The sequence below is a fragment of the Molothrus ater genome, chromosome 3, assembly GCF_012460135.2.
Source record: "Molothrus ater isolate BHLD 08-10-18 breed brown headed cowbird chromosome 3, BPBGC_Mater_1.1, whole genome shotgun sequence".
NCBI classification, from domain to species: domain Eukaryota; kingdom Metazoa; phylum Chordata; class Aves; order Passeriformes; family Icteridae; genus Molothrus; species Molothrus ater.
The window spans coordinates 67759329-67774098 of NC_050480.2; the positions used below are offsets into that span (position 1 = coordinate 67759329).

Consider the following 14770-nt stretch of genomic DNA (forward strand, 5'->3'; position numbering starts at 1 on the left):
TGAGAAGCCTCAAATAACATATTAGCCCTGCCAACACTTAAAAAATTTGAATGGCAGGTACCAACTGGCATCTCTCAGATACTTTGGCAAAGAATTAGGTCCTGCCATGACAAATTTCAGAGAAGCAATGCACTGCTTCAGAGAGGAAGCAATTTGCAGTTTCCAACTTCTACCAAATGTGGAACTCAGCACGAATTCCCTCTCCCAGAGACAGGGCATAACTGGCTGGCATCTGTGTATGCCAGCAGCTCTATAACCATGCCAAGACCAAAACTGGAAACAAAAAGGTTAAAGGGCAGTGGGAGGGTGGGGAGGACGCACCAAGAAGCTCTATCTTGCCTCCAAGAACAAGCTTTACAAGTCTACCAGTACTGGTTTGTAAACTACTTCAACTTTCTGGATGTTTTCACACTGATTTTTTTATTCTTCTTTGTAGCCTAACTTTGCTCATCAAGAAACCACTCAAACATACCTGGAAAAGCTGCCTACAACTACCTCATACATGGAAACAGCTGAAATGGATCCAGCGCCTATAATTACAGTCTAACTGTTGGGAGTTATATAAATGAATTTAGGCATTCCTAATACAAGATGAATTTACCTTTTGAGAATCATTCAAAAGTGTTAGCCACGAAGTCAGCATCAGCCTGTTTTCCATATGCCATGAAGTAAAGCTCATACAACATCACAAGGAAGACCCATCAGCAAATAGAGCTAAATTACTGACTACATACAAGATCAGAGCATCAAAGAGTTCCATGGGGCATTGCTTGCTGTATTGATCCTATCAGGCTCTTATAAACCTTCAAAAGAAAGATAACTTTAGTAATAGTCCCCTAAATATCCAACTAACCAGGTTTGTAAATGTGAACTCTAAGTAACATGGACTAGTGTGTGTGCCATTGCAGATACTGTTAGAGCAAAGACCACAAGGATGTACCACATACTCATGAGGGTAAGAGCACTTTCTGGTGTTCTACAGGACACCTGGAGCTGGATTCCAGTTGCATGTGAGGATGCCTGTGTGAGTGAGGAGTCAAAGCTCCCACTAGAGGCAGTGGAGATCTAGGCAGCACAGCTTGAGTTAACTGTAGAATTTCACCCCACCCTCAAGTTAAAAGCTGGCATCTGCCCAGCTGAGTAACTCTCTACAAACCACTAAATGTACTCCACAGACCTCCAGCTAGTATAATCTGCCAGATGAATTCCACACCTTGCCAGTTTTCTCCAGGTGTAACACCACTCTTGCATCACTGCCTGAAAATGTCACCCCGCATAATAGTGCAACACAGACAAGCAGAGCAAAGCTAATAAAAAAAAGGTACTAATGAAAGCAAAATGCACATTACTGGTACAGTGTGATGCCAAGTATCACTGAATGACTGGCACCAGTGCCATTTATAAAGACTGTGTCTCACCTCAGTATATATCATGCCTTTCAGAACATAAAAAAAACCCTCCTAAAAAACTATCACATTTGCTTCAGCACTCCCACAGTGACCCAGATAAAAACAGGAAAAAAGGTAAGGGAAAGGAACAACTATATATAGTTTACCCATTATTTTAAAATGGTAGGCCAGCTACAACTACTTGAGGGCAAAAAATATACATATAATACTTGAAACTCTCCTTAAATTGGATACAAGCATATGAACAGACCAGGTCTAAAAGCCTATGGTCTTCTATCACAAAATATTTGTGGGACCCTTGTCTTACACTAAACTGAAATTCACTACTTACAGAATTTCACAGAAGTTATGACCGTCTAAACTAAACCAATTGCACACAGGAAAGTGCTTTACAATTAGGAAATTACTTCATAAAAAAGCTAAAGACAAAAAGTAACTGCCCAAGCAAACAACAGTGCCAACCAAGCATAGCTGTAATCAGAAGCAGTACAAGTCAGTTTAGCAGACAAGCACTTACATAAGCAAATCTGTGTGGATGCAGCATTCCCAATGGAGGGTGGCTTAACAAGATGTCCCACTTTTAAAATACACAAATACCTTTCATCTCCTCTTCACCAGCCCTAACAATAAGTGGATGCTCCTTTTTCCTTCCTCTGCATTTACTCTAGTCCTGAACTCCACTCATTTCAACTACCTTTGTGTAAACACTGCTAAGCCATTCTGTAACAACTTCTTAGCCTCCCACTAAACATTCATTTACTCCCCCAATCACAAACTGTTAATCCCACAACTCAACTGATGTCTGTTTCACACAAAGCTATACCTAACACTTCAATAAAAGGTTAGCCACTTCAGCTACTTATTCAAGAAAAAAGGACTTAATTCATTATATAATTTCACACTTGGTGGTAAGATTACCTTAAAATGAATTCACCACTCCCAAGCTATGAGTTCTGCACAAAAGATAGGTGGTAGTTCTGACAATAATGGCATAGAGACCCTGAGAGAAAAAGTTAGTTTACGGCCCCTGTGATTTTTTTTGTCATGCAATTTAAAATTCATAAAAAGCAAATAAACTGAAAGGCAAATCATATCCTGGGGTGCATCAGGCACAGCATTGCCAGCCAGGCAAGGGAGGGGATTGCCCCACTCTGCTCTGCACTGGGGCATCTTTGCAACAATATAAGAAGGGTATAAAGTGTTAGAGAGCATCCAAAGGAGGGCCACAAAGATAGTGGAGAGTCTAGAGGAGAAGCCCCATCTGAGAAGGGACTGAGGTCACTTTGTTCATCCTGGTGGAGACTGAGGGGAGACTTCATGGCAGTCTATAACTTTCTGATGAGGGGAAGAGGACAAGTAGACACTGATCTCTTCACTCTGGTGACCTGAGGGAATGGCCTGAAGCTGTGCCAGGGGAGGGTTAGGCTGGATATTGGGAAAAGCTTCTTCACCCAGAGGATGGCTGGGTACTGGTACAGGCTCCTCAGAGAAGTGGTCACAGCAAGCCTGACACAGCTCAAGAAGAGTTTGGACAATGCTCTCAGGTACATGGTGACTGTTGGGGCCACCTTGTCCACCTTACTCTTACCCATTTCTAACTATGACCACTCATAATTATCTTTTAGAGTCCACTGAGCCTCCCCTACTTCACATTTTAGTTTAAACACACAAAAGAAAATCAGTAGCCAGGTTTTAAGCCACTGGAACAAAGTTGTGGTATCTTAGTCACAGAAAATCTTCTCTTTCAAAAAACCAAGTAAGTGTGTTGACGAGGAATGCCTGAACAGTTCATGGAGCACTCTATAGATCTCTGCAAAGATGAAGAAAAAGCAGAGCCCTACCCCTCTTTTGTTAAAGCAATGTCTTGATAAAAATAAGGTCTTTTCATTTTAAGAATGCTGTTCATATTATCCCTGTCTTTTGCACAATAAACACTGACCAGCAGTCTCTCAGGCTGAGACTCTACCCAAAAGAACTAGCACAAAAGAATTCACACCGCCTATAAACAGCAAGCTGTGAGTAATGCTAAGATTTATCATCTTCAGAAGACAACATAATTTCAATACGAAAATTTGCTACAAGTTTTAAGTTTCTATCCTTTCCATTCTGATTCTTAACCCAAAACCTAGAGGAATGCTGTCCCATTAAGAATCCAAATCCTTTTTTATCTGAAACTCTGGAACAACCACATAGGTCCAGATGGAGGCAGTTTTAAGGACATGAGAAAATTTTTCACCTGGGTTTTAAATTTACTGTTTATAGCACCTCTCTTACCTACTCTGATCAGGAAAACATGCACCTGGGATACTGGTGAGATACCACTTCAATAGAAAAGAAATCTCAATTGCTCAGAGACAGTATCCCAAAGAACAAGCAGCAGAGTAGTTTGTACAATATCCACCTTTCTTGACCTGCATTTTCCCAATACAAATATCCTTAATAAATACAGCTAAATTATCTACAAAATATTTTAAAATATTTTGACCAATTGCTGAAACATTGACATTTTCAGATAGAAAAGTTATTAATACAGTATACAGTTGGTGACACAGACCTCAATGCAGAGACTGAGCATAACATACATTAAGTTAAATGCCTTAAACCACATAGACAAAAGATCAATACTGCAGCATGAGGTTGCATAAATTGCATGCCACATACCATTTTCTTTGCCTAATATCAGAAAATGCAAAAAAAGAGTCAGAACACTAGAGTGGGGCCACGCTGACTAAACTTCTGACTGCATACAAAGACTAACATTGTCCATAACAATTTTGTGCAGTTCTACTCCAGCCTTCCCACTAATTTACCCAATTCTGTCCCATTTCACTGCATGAAACCAAATGTTCATTAAACTGCTTCACTATGAACAAAATACTTTTATATGTACAGAGGTGTAAAAAGCTGATAATGCCTCATGCTTCAACTTGTAAAAAATGGGGTTACTCTGATAGGATTAGAAAATACATCCCAGGCTTGCACATTTAAGCTTCCAGAAAATGTCCTAGTGTTGATTTAATTTTCTAGATCACTGCCAGTACCCAGCTGTGGCAGAAATTATAAGTTGAGAGTTCTAATTTCTTTCAGGTCTGGAATGCAATGCTGGGTTTTGAAGAGCCTAAGCTAAATAAATATTTCAAAGGTAAGAAATTACTTGAAGTTATAAAAGAACAAAGGGCAACTTCAAATTCCCTTTTGTGTGCCAAAATCATAAGGCTTTCTTTAAAGTATATTACCTTCAGTTTTGTCACACACATGACAACTTAATCCAATGAACTCAAGGGGCCACAGGCAGTATTTTTACAGATAAATTGAAGGAGAATCCAAAAGTCATCATATAAATAGTACACTCAAGATTCAAAAAACTATTATCTAGCTGTACTAAATCAACTTTCTGATAAGGCTATTACTCTGAACCATGACACATACCATTGTCATGTCCAAAATATGCACCACAGTTCAAGTCTCAATTTCAATCTCATGTGCTTTGAGGTTAACAGCATCTTTAGGTAAGGCACTGCTACCATACCTTCCTTCCACTCCTAAAAACAAGCAGCACTGTATAGAAGCAGATGTCATCAGCCAATTCCAACCACTTTGAAACTACCACAGTATGCACCAAACTGGAGCACACTGAAACAAACAGGCTCAGTCTGACCAGTGGAACCCATTGAGATTGTTCCAACCCCAGCACGTTCGGTTACAACACAGGATCAGGTAACTGTCCTAGAAAGCCCTGGCTGCATACCCCAAGCACACTTAGTGCTTCCAACTCTTTGGATAAGAGCTACAGCTTGGACCAAGCAAACCCATTTGTTTTACGCCCATGTCCTTGCTGCTCACTCTGTATGTGGCTTTGCTGACATCCAGACTCTAATCTAGAGCAGACTAAGCAGCTCCCTAAGAGACACATGGCTAGTACACACCTGGGTACAGAAAGCAAACAAGGCAAAGGCACAGAAGTCAGCCCAAGGACAACAGGCAGGTTTAGAGTGCTGACACCACAAACAACACAGACAAAAGTCTCCAAAAATACAGCCCTCCTCCAACACCTCAACTCACTCAGGATCACTTGGTAATGAATACTAACCTGCTCTTTTCCTCTTGAATTCTTCGACTCTTAAGCTTTCAATGCAATATAGGAAGTGCTAAAACTAGGACATCTCTAATCAGAACAAAGTGGGTTTTTTCTTTCTTCAAAACAAACTTTCCTACCTGGTACACAAGAACACTGTTCCATATGGTTTCATATAATGAACTTGTCACTAAGAAAGCTGTGTTTTGATCCAAAAGAAAGGACTGTTCATTCATTCTAGACTGCAAAAGCTTAAAGGTCACAGTTTATTTAGAACATTATATCATAGTGTTTTATCCTTGCTCAGTCCCAGCACTGATAAAATACAGCTAAAATTATGTGCTACCAATATCAATATATTTCTTTACAATGAAGTAGAAAGACTTATTTTATTTACTCAATGCATTTTCTATTTGCAATGTTTTTATTGAAGCATCTTGAAAAAAATGGCTGAAACCCAGTTTAGGAGCCAGAAGACAATCTTTACTGCATGTTTTACAAATCATTTCCCAGAGGAAAACAGCTAAAGACTAAGAAAATTAATAGTTAACGTGTTTTGAATTACTTATTATTCCTCCAATCTATGTTCTTTAAAATGCAAAAGACGAAAAAAAAATATTGGGTACTTGGAAGATATACGTAAAGTACAGCTCTGCTGAATAAAACACACTCCAGAAGATAAACAGCCAAAGATTGCACTATTTGTGCTTACTCAGAAAAAAGGCAGCAAGGAAATTGCTTTACAACTTCCAGTCTAAGTACAAGTCCCTACCATGTAAGTGACACCATGTTCCATGGGATTATAGACATGCTGCTGATAATAGAGGCTGTAATCAACATCCCAGTAATCCCTTCCTGTGTGTGGGAACAAACTAGCACTGATCATTTTTAAATTGGTCCCATCCTTACTAAAGGGCTGCTATTAACTTAGCTATTAGAACCAGTCATTCCTATCCAGTTCCCACGAAAATTAAAGGCAGTATCCAAAACAGAGCTGCTGCTATTGTAATAAATTATATTTCTGAAATGCAAACAGATAGGATAATTCTGAGAAAACATTCCCTTGTGGTCTTGTACTTTCTGTACATATTTGCTGAAGGTTGAACTGCAGTGGTCTAAGGCTGCATGGTTTGTTAGCAAAATTAAAGAATAAAAAAAAGTGTGTGGAGGACATAAGAAAGAACCTATATAATTCCTTCAAACGAAGACTATTTTAAAACCAGACAGTTATATTATCAGTGCTACATTAGCCTGGATGCAATTAATCACTGCATCTCCTTCCCTGAAGTTCACAGAGCAGAAGCAACTTCAAATTGGGTAATTATTTGCTGAGCATTATAGATGAGCATTATAGATGTTTATTGAAAATCCTTGTTTTCCTTAGCAATGCACAGAAATAAAAGTTAGAATTTTCTGAACATTTTTCTCATTTCAAAGCATGATCTTTGATGTGTAGAATTCTATTAAAAGAGTGTGGCAGGCAGCAGGCACTCAGACACTTGAGGAGGTGTGTGCTGGTGCAGTATTTACTGCACCAGTATTTTATTTACCAATATTTATGTTACCAGGTGAGGGAAAGGTGGGAGGGGATCAGCACAAAGCACAACACTGGAGGTGACAATGGATTGACTTCACCTTCTCTGAGACCTTCAAGTGTCAAAAGCCTGGAAGGAGGCAGGAGCAGGCAGTCTGATTACTACTTTGAATCCAGCAAGGGGATGCAGAGATAAGGGAACTGGAGCATCTGAGATGAGAGGCTGAGAGAGGTGGTGTTGGTTAGGTTCAAGCAGGAAAGGCTACAGGGGGCAATCTCAGCATGCACAAATACCCCATGAGAGATGTGAAGAGAATGAGCAAAACTCTTCTCAGTAGTGTTCTGACGAGAAGCAAGAGACAATGGACACAAATTGAAATTGAGAAAATTCCATTTAAAGGTGAGAAAAAATCTTCTTTGCTCACAGTAGCCAAACACTGGCACTTTGGAGGCTGTGGAGTCTCCATCCTTGGATCAAAACCCAACTGGGCAAGGTCATTAGATGCCTGCTGTAGTAGACATTGCTCCAAGTGGAGGCTACAGTTTGTTATTGCCTCTAATTAACTCAGACTGGCTAAGAGTAAATAGACATATATGCAATATTATGCTATCATAGTTTAAGAACACTGCTTCATTCAAGACTAGTAACTCAATAATATTTAAACTTCAAGTTGGCCTCCAATAACACTCCTTTCAGGAGGCTAAAGAAATCATGATATAAGAAACTGAACATTATCAGGAAATGGAAAGTGTCCAGAGGCAAGCAGACTGTTGAAAGATGAAAACATGTTTATGGATAGGCAAACACTAAGCATGGGTACAACTTGCTAAATCTAAGAAAAAGGTTACACACTTTGCTAACTTCCCCTTTAAATAGCAGTTATTTAAGGCAACTCAAAAATGAGGAAGGGATCTGAGAAACCTCAAAGAATGGCAGCCAAAAAACAGATGAGTAAGATGGCATTGAACAGACTACAGGGACCAATTAAACAAAACAAAGTTGAAGAGCAAGGAGTAATGCACATTGGAAAACTTCAAAGTGAACTAAGCTTCACTGACTGCAGGTACTAATAATAAGCAGCAAGAAAAACATTATGTTATGCAAATAATGCAAAATAGACAGCACAATGTCATTAGAGTACATCACTCATGCCAGAAAACAGCAAGGCCTCATTTTGTAACATGACACAGTACCTTTCTTCTCTACATTACAGAGAGTTAGAGCAACAGAGATATTGACAAAGAAATAACATTGGGAGTATGAAATGTATTTCACATGCAACAAAACTGTCATGAGTAGAGTACAGTAAAACTTACTATTTCAGTGGATTTGTATGAAGGAGATTTTAGAGGATATAGTTTTGTCTGAAAGGCAGCACACCAGAGCTCATAACTTGAGGCATGTGGATTTAATGCAGAGCAGTGACAATTCCCAATCATCTTTAGAATTCTATAGGGATGTTTCATCACTATGAAATTCAAGTACTGCCTCTAAAGAAAACCACAAAAATTAACTGGTAACTAGCTTTCAGACTTATTAGGAAGATTATTCTCCGTTACAAAGCTGTTTGTTGCAAGTTAATCTACAGTTGGAACAGGAAGAACTTAACCAATGTGAAATTTAACATAAGGGGAAAAACCACCACAAGAACACAACCTAACTGATCACTCTGCAGAATAATTGACAAGACTACAAGAGAAATGGTCCAAAGGTACAAAGACATTGCATGTGTGCATGCAAAAACAGTAGTGGTATTAGTCATTCTGGTCTTAACAAAGACAGCATACTACAGAAATTGCCTTCAACTTTCCAGTTTGACCCAATCATCATATCAGCTACTCCAGAATCTTCATTTACATAGGTATTTATAATCACAACACCAGGTGATAGGAGTACAAAAATGACTGCAGCTGAATAAAAAGAAACACTATTTATATATCAGGTTAGTTTTCTGGTTAGAACTCACTGTTGGTTCGCTGCTCTGGTTTCAGTAGCCAAGCAAAACATGAGAAAGAAAGTAGACTACAGCAGCACTGATAATCATGTGCACTATATAACCAATTCCATTGTTTCCTTGTGTAGCCATTTTTTTGTTCAAAACTGAAGTCCAGCTTTTTGTGGAACTACATCCTCCACTGCAATGTAATCCTTACAGACCTAGGTGTTATACAGTAGTACCCTTCCTTGTACCTCACACAAATTATACTTGTGTACTCTGATAACTTCCATGTTCCAAATCTGACTTACTACTTCTTAAAAAGAAAAGTCAGTTGCTGTCTCATAAGCCACATGACACAGGTCCAGCCTGCCAAGCTTCCCAGTTTATTGGATACAGCAGCCCATAGATGTAGAAAAATAAGTGTGGTTCTGAAGGACAGTTACACAACAAGGACTTGAATTATATCAAAATTGCTGATGGTCTTTATCTCTGGAGGAAAACTCAGGAAGATATCAAAAGACTGAAGAAAAGAGTAAAGGAAAACTTCAAACTCTCCTGTGAAATTATCTCTTGTAGATCTTTGTAGTCATTCAACATTATCTCCTCAGTATATGAATTACAGCCTGAATGTGAAAGTAAAGTCAGAATTCTCCTCCCTGCCCTATCGAATTCTCAGCAATCCAGGGCCAAGAGCTGTGATGGTGCCAACAGTGTTGAGGCAGCCAATCAATCATCCTGATATGCAGATATGTCACCAAAGGCTGCACCTAAGAGAGCCAAGCCCAGAGGCATACAAACACACAGAGAACCAGTCCAGGCAAGGTGAGGTAGTGTCTTCCAGGAACACTGGCTAACAAAGCAAACATGTGGATGCAGAACTCTAACAGCAGTACATGTTCCCTGTGCAGGTGATACCTGTACTCACAGGTGTACTCAATACTTGGACATGAGAGAAAAATCCAGTGGAGTTACAGAACCAGCACTGCAAATCATAGAACAACTGCAAACACTGCAAAACATAGAAGCAATTAAAGTAGTGGAACTGGTAATTTTATCTGACTTTTTTTTTTTAATGAAACCTACCATTTTTATCTCTGTTGCCACTAGAATAGTAGAATTTATTTGCCTTTTGAAAACAAGTATGGGTACATATGCACATAAAAACTTATACAACAGAGGCAACTATCAAGAGAGCAAAACACAGGACTAGATGGGGCTCACACAAATATCTGAGATAACAGGACTGGCTCAGTGCCCCTCATCCCCATGTGACAACTCCAATAGGGAAAGGAACCAAATGCTCTTCCTGTCAGACCCTGGACTGGTCTGGACCAAATCCTTTCCCTTCAAGGGTGACCAGACTACAGTTGCATTTGAACACTAGAGGCCAGCTAGGTCTGCCCTATTTCCAAGGGCCACAAGCCTCCTGCACTTCATTGCCATTGTTTTTTTCCACCCAACTCATTTCTCAAACACAATGAACTATAAACAATGAACAGAGTAGTTTCCTGAGACTTCAGGCACACCTTTCTAGAAGTTTTATACTTACACTAGGGGCCTTTCCTCTTCTGGAGTTGCGAATCAAGTATTTTTTGAACAAAAGATGGCTACACAAGGAAACAATGGAATTGCTTATATAGTGCACTACATAAGCAAAGAAATTTGATTTTTTGCTAATATAAATACCAAAATACTGTGTACTAGTTACATTCAAACGTTTTTCATAAAAAAGGTGTCCCTTGAAGGAATTTTTGAACCCTCTATGACTCACAAGTTTTTTCCATTAATACTCCTAAATCCAGCAACAATGTTAATAATAGTTCTTTAACTTATTTATCCAGTGCTGATGCTGCATTCTGTAAACTGCCCCGCTCATACTTTTGGTTTCTTCCACTCCTCATCTGCAAGGCAGAGTCACTTCTTGACTACATCTTTCTCCATTCTGCCTCCTCCCTTTTTGTCTTTCACACTGAAAAACACCCACCCATCTACTAACACTAACAAAAATAGCATAGCCTACGATATGTAATGCCCTCCCATTTTGCCTTGCATTTTGACTTTTAAGATATTATACTATGTTATTAAGAGATACCAAAAGCAGCTTTTATTATAACCTACTTAATTCCTCTTTTCAGGAAAGACACCAGGCAAGAGATGACTACTGATTGGTCTCAAAAGAGCAGGCACACAAAAACCTCTGGCAACACATGTGCTCCTAGCAAGAGCTAAGCAATCCTGTAGTAAAAAAAAAAAAAACCAAAAAAAAAAAAAAAAAAAAAACCAAACAACTAACAAACCACAACCAGACCTGAATTCTTTGGTACTGTGGGTCAACTGCAAAATTCCACAGACACCTGTGGTCCTTAAAGAAATTACCTGGAATACTCGTGCCTCTCAAAAAAATCAGTATTTCAGATATTAGAGGGGTAATTTTTTTCCAGAAGGATTAGACTATTAAACTTTGCTTTCCAAAGCAAAGCCCCACAGCAAGAAAACTTTCATTACAAATTCCAGCTTTCCAATTCATTAAACTTGACTAACTCAGTTACCACTGCCAGGTTTGAGTTGCAGTCAATCCTAACACAAGAGAGTCAGCAGATTAAGTATTTGAATCAATACCATGGAATGATCAGGCTAGACTTTTCTCTAACACTAAAATCATAAGTGACTTTTCCCTTCCAGTACCCCAACTCATCAAGGTACTTTCAGGAAGGGAAAGGAAAGGAATGCTTTTTATCTGCTGTGCTTTTGTTTACAGGAGACTCCATGGATTTGCAGTCCTCCTTCACATGAACACAAGTCATCTAGTGAAGGCAGCTATCTTGCAGCATTTCCCCCAGTTTGAACCCATTTGGATTTAAAAAAAAAAAAAAAAAGCAGAATTAGTGCCTTCTGCATTACTCAAACCAGAGTACGTCTGACAAAGCATAGTGCAGCTGTAACTATTTTTTCCCCCCTCACATCACTTAAAAAGCAATACAGGAGGTGCTGGCTATATCCAGGACTCAGAACTCTTCCTGCTCTTCTAAGCAGGATGCAAACCTTGGCTCTAAAGCCAGGTTCCAAATCCCCCTCCTCCCCCCCCACCCCGTTTTCTGGAATTGGGCAAATCTCCAAAAACAGGAGTGAAGCACACCCACAATCTCGCCTCACTTAGACATCAGTGATGCAATTACCCTTCTGGAAGGCAGGAGATAAGCTGAAATTTTCTCTTGTTGATTATTTTGACTACTGCACTACCACCTAAAGACCTTTTTTATTTTTTTCAGTACAAGACAATTTTTAAGAGATTGTTACTACCGAACAAATACTCAGAAAAAAGCAATTTTTGCACTTCCCTACAATGAGCAGGCAGAGTATCAGCCACCCATTTGCTCATGCATTTCTGACTGGCCAGGAGCTCCCAGGGCAGCATGCAAATGTTTACAGCACATTCTCTGAATCTCATTCTTCTCCTGTGCAGGCTAAGGAGCCTAGGCACCTACTTCTGGATGTGCATTTCCCTTCTGAGAAACAGGCACTGCCCAGCCTGACGTGCAAACGTAGCTTCCCATCTTCCTAGCTCAAGAACACTGGGGAGTACACCTTGTACATCACTGCAAACTGTTTAAATGCTGGAGAGAACATCACTTAATGCTCCACCACAGCTTTTCAGCTTTCCTACTTCAGTCTAAACACCTGCCCTGATTTTCTACTGACAAAAATAGTTATTAAGCTACAGGAGGAAAATCAACTTCTTAACATCTCAACTTTAGGCCCACTTATGCAAGTATTAAGGAAGACATAAATTTCAAAAGGTCTGTAACACCCACTCTGTACTGGAGAAGTTTTCTAGAAGGCTTACAAGTCTGCAAGGCTAGACATTTTTTAAAGAAATGAACAAAAACATAAAAGACAGTGTTTATTTTTCAGTATTTCATTTTAATAATTTAACATGAAGCTATCGTTTATGTAAGTCAACTTTATTATTTACTATAATAAAATATAATTTTCATTCTGCCCCTTAATTTCAATTGTTGTTATGCCAAGGGCCAAAAACCGCATTTCCTCAACTTACAAAGTCAGAGCACAAGACACTTTCCACAGAAAACTTACATAAAATAAAACAGAATACATCCTCACCTTTTAACTAATTGACACTTAGTGTCTAAAGTGCTTTAGATCAGTAACATGTGAGAGTGCTGTTAATGTCTTTAAAGTTTGGTAAATATCATTAACGTCACTGGTGAGTTGCATGACACTGATTGCAGCAGTAAATCTGCACATCAAAATGCCAGGTTTGGCAACTGTCGAGCCCATTCTCGACACATTTTAAGTGTCACTATACTCCACTCTTAATTGATCATTTAGGCTAACGGGGGCAGGGCAATAAAGGTTTCTGCGACGAGAAGTGTGCATTGTAACCCATAACGCACGACAGTGGATGCCTAAAGATGCAGTGGTGGAAGAAGCGGGAGCACACCTGCTCCTGTCCCGCAGCTTCTCCCCCGATACCCCGGAGGTGCTGCCGGGGGGCAGAGCTGCGAGGGCGCACCCTGCCAGGGGGAGCGGCCTTTCCCCTCGGGGGTATTCCCGAGTGCTCCAGCAGGCTCCGGCCCGGCCCGGCCCTCCGGAGGGGTCTCGCTCCTGCGGCCCCCGGCGCTCGGACACTGCCGGCAGCGAGAGCCCCCGGCCGGGACACCTCCTGCGCCCGGGCTGCAGGCGGGGAAGGCCCGAGGCGGAGCGTGCTGGAAGCCGCCCGAGCCCTTTCCCGGCCGCTCCTCACCTGTTTTGAAGACCAGCTGCTTGTCGTCGCTACTGCCGAAGAGCCGGAGCATGGAGACGAAGAGGACCCCGCACGAGTTCTGAATGCCGAAGACAGCGCCGTTGCACCACATGGCGGCCAGCATCACCACCCAGCCCCAGCCGCCCTCGGGGGGCTCCGGCGCCGCAGCGCTCCCGGGGCAGCCCAGGGCTGCCGGGGGCCTCCTCCGCCGGGGGCTGGGCCCCGCTCTCGCCGCTCCCGGGGCACCACTCGCCGCCGTTCTCCCGCCGCGGCTCCTCGCCCGCCGGCGGGCCAGGCAGGGGGGTCGTGGCGGCGGGGTCTGCCCCCACGCCCTGCGGCTCCAGCTGCTCGCTCACCGGCGCCATCCCCAGAGCGGGCGTGAGACCCTCCAGGCGCGCCACTCCCGCCTTCCTTTTCCTTTTCCTTCTCCTTCCCCCTCTCCTCGCGACCTCTCGTCCCCCGCCCGCTTCAGCCCCTGGCCGCGGGGGCTGCGGGCATCCTGCGGCGCTCGCCCTGTCTGTTGTCTGTTTATCTGTCCGCCCGCCGGTGTGCGGGACCAAGCGAGGCCAGCGCACACCCCCCTCTTCCCGCCGCGCCGCCGCCGCTTTATTTTAAAAGGGGGGCTCCCTCGGGGGCGTCAGCGACCAGAGCGCTTCCCTCCGCGCCGATTGGCCGCGGGAGGGGAGGAGGGAGGGAAGGAGGGGGGCCGGGGAAAGGCAGGCGAAGCCACGCTCCTCTCCGGGCCCCCCCCACTTCACCCGCTGCTCTGGCTCTCCGGTGGAGGGGGTGGAGCGGGGCGGGACCGCGCCGTGGCGGCAGCGGCAGCGAGCGCACCGTGCGGCGGCCGCCCGGGGAGGGGGAGCGGGGAAGCGGAGGGCGAGGCTGGAAGTCAGCGGTTAAAGGCCGCCGGGAAGGGGCGGGAGGCGAGCGAGCGCCCCGAGCCTGCACACAGGTACGGCAGAACGGTAAACAAGCCCCTGGCCCCGCTCCCGGGCCCTGCCCGCTCCCCACGAGGCAGGGCAGCTGCGCCCAGCGGTGTTCCGCCCC

The 14770-nt window shown here is 42.5% G+C and overlaps 1 protein-coding gene across 1 annotated transcript in view; it reads right to left on the minus strand.

The window, feature by feature from the left end:
• Positions 1-14088, minus strand: part of SLC16A10 (solute carrier family 16 member 10) — a 66420-nt gene extending 52332 nt beyond the window's left edge. The window contains 2 exon segments of the mRNA XM_036381369.2: positions 13724-13910; positions 13912-14088. Coding sequence (XP_036237262.2) covers positions 13724-13910; positions 13912-14088 — 364 coding nt within the window.
• Between the last annotated feature and the right edge of the window lie 682 nt (positions 14089-14770).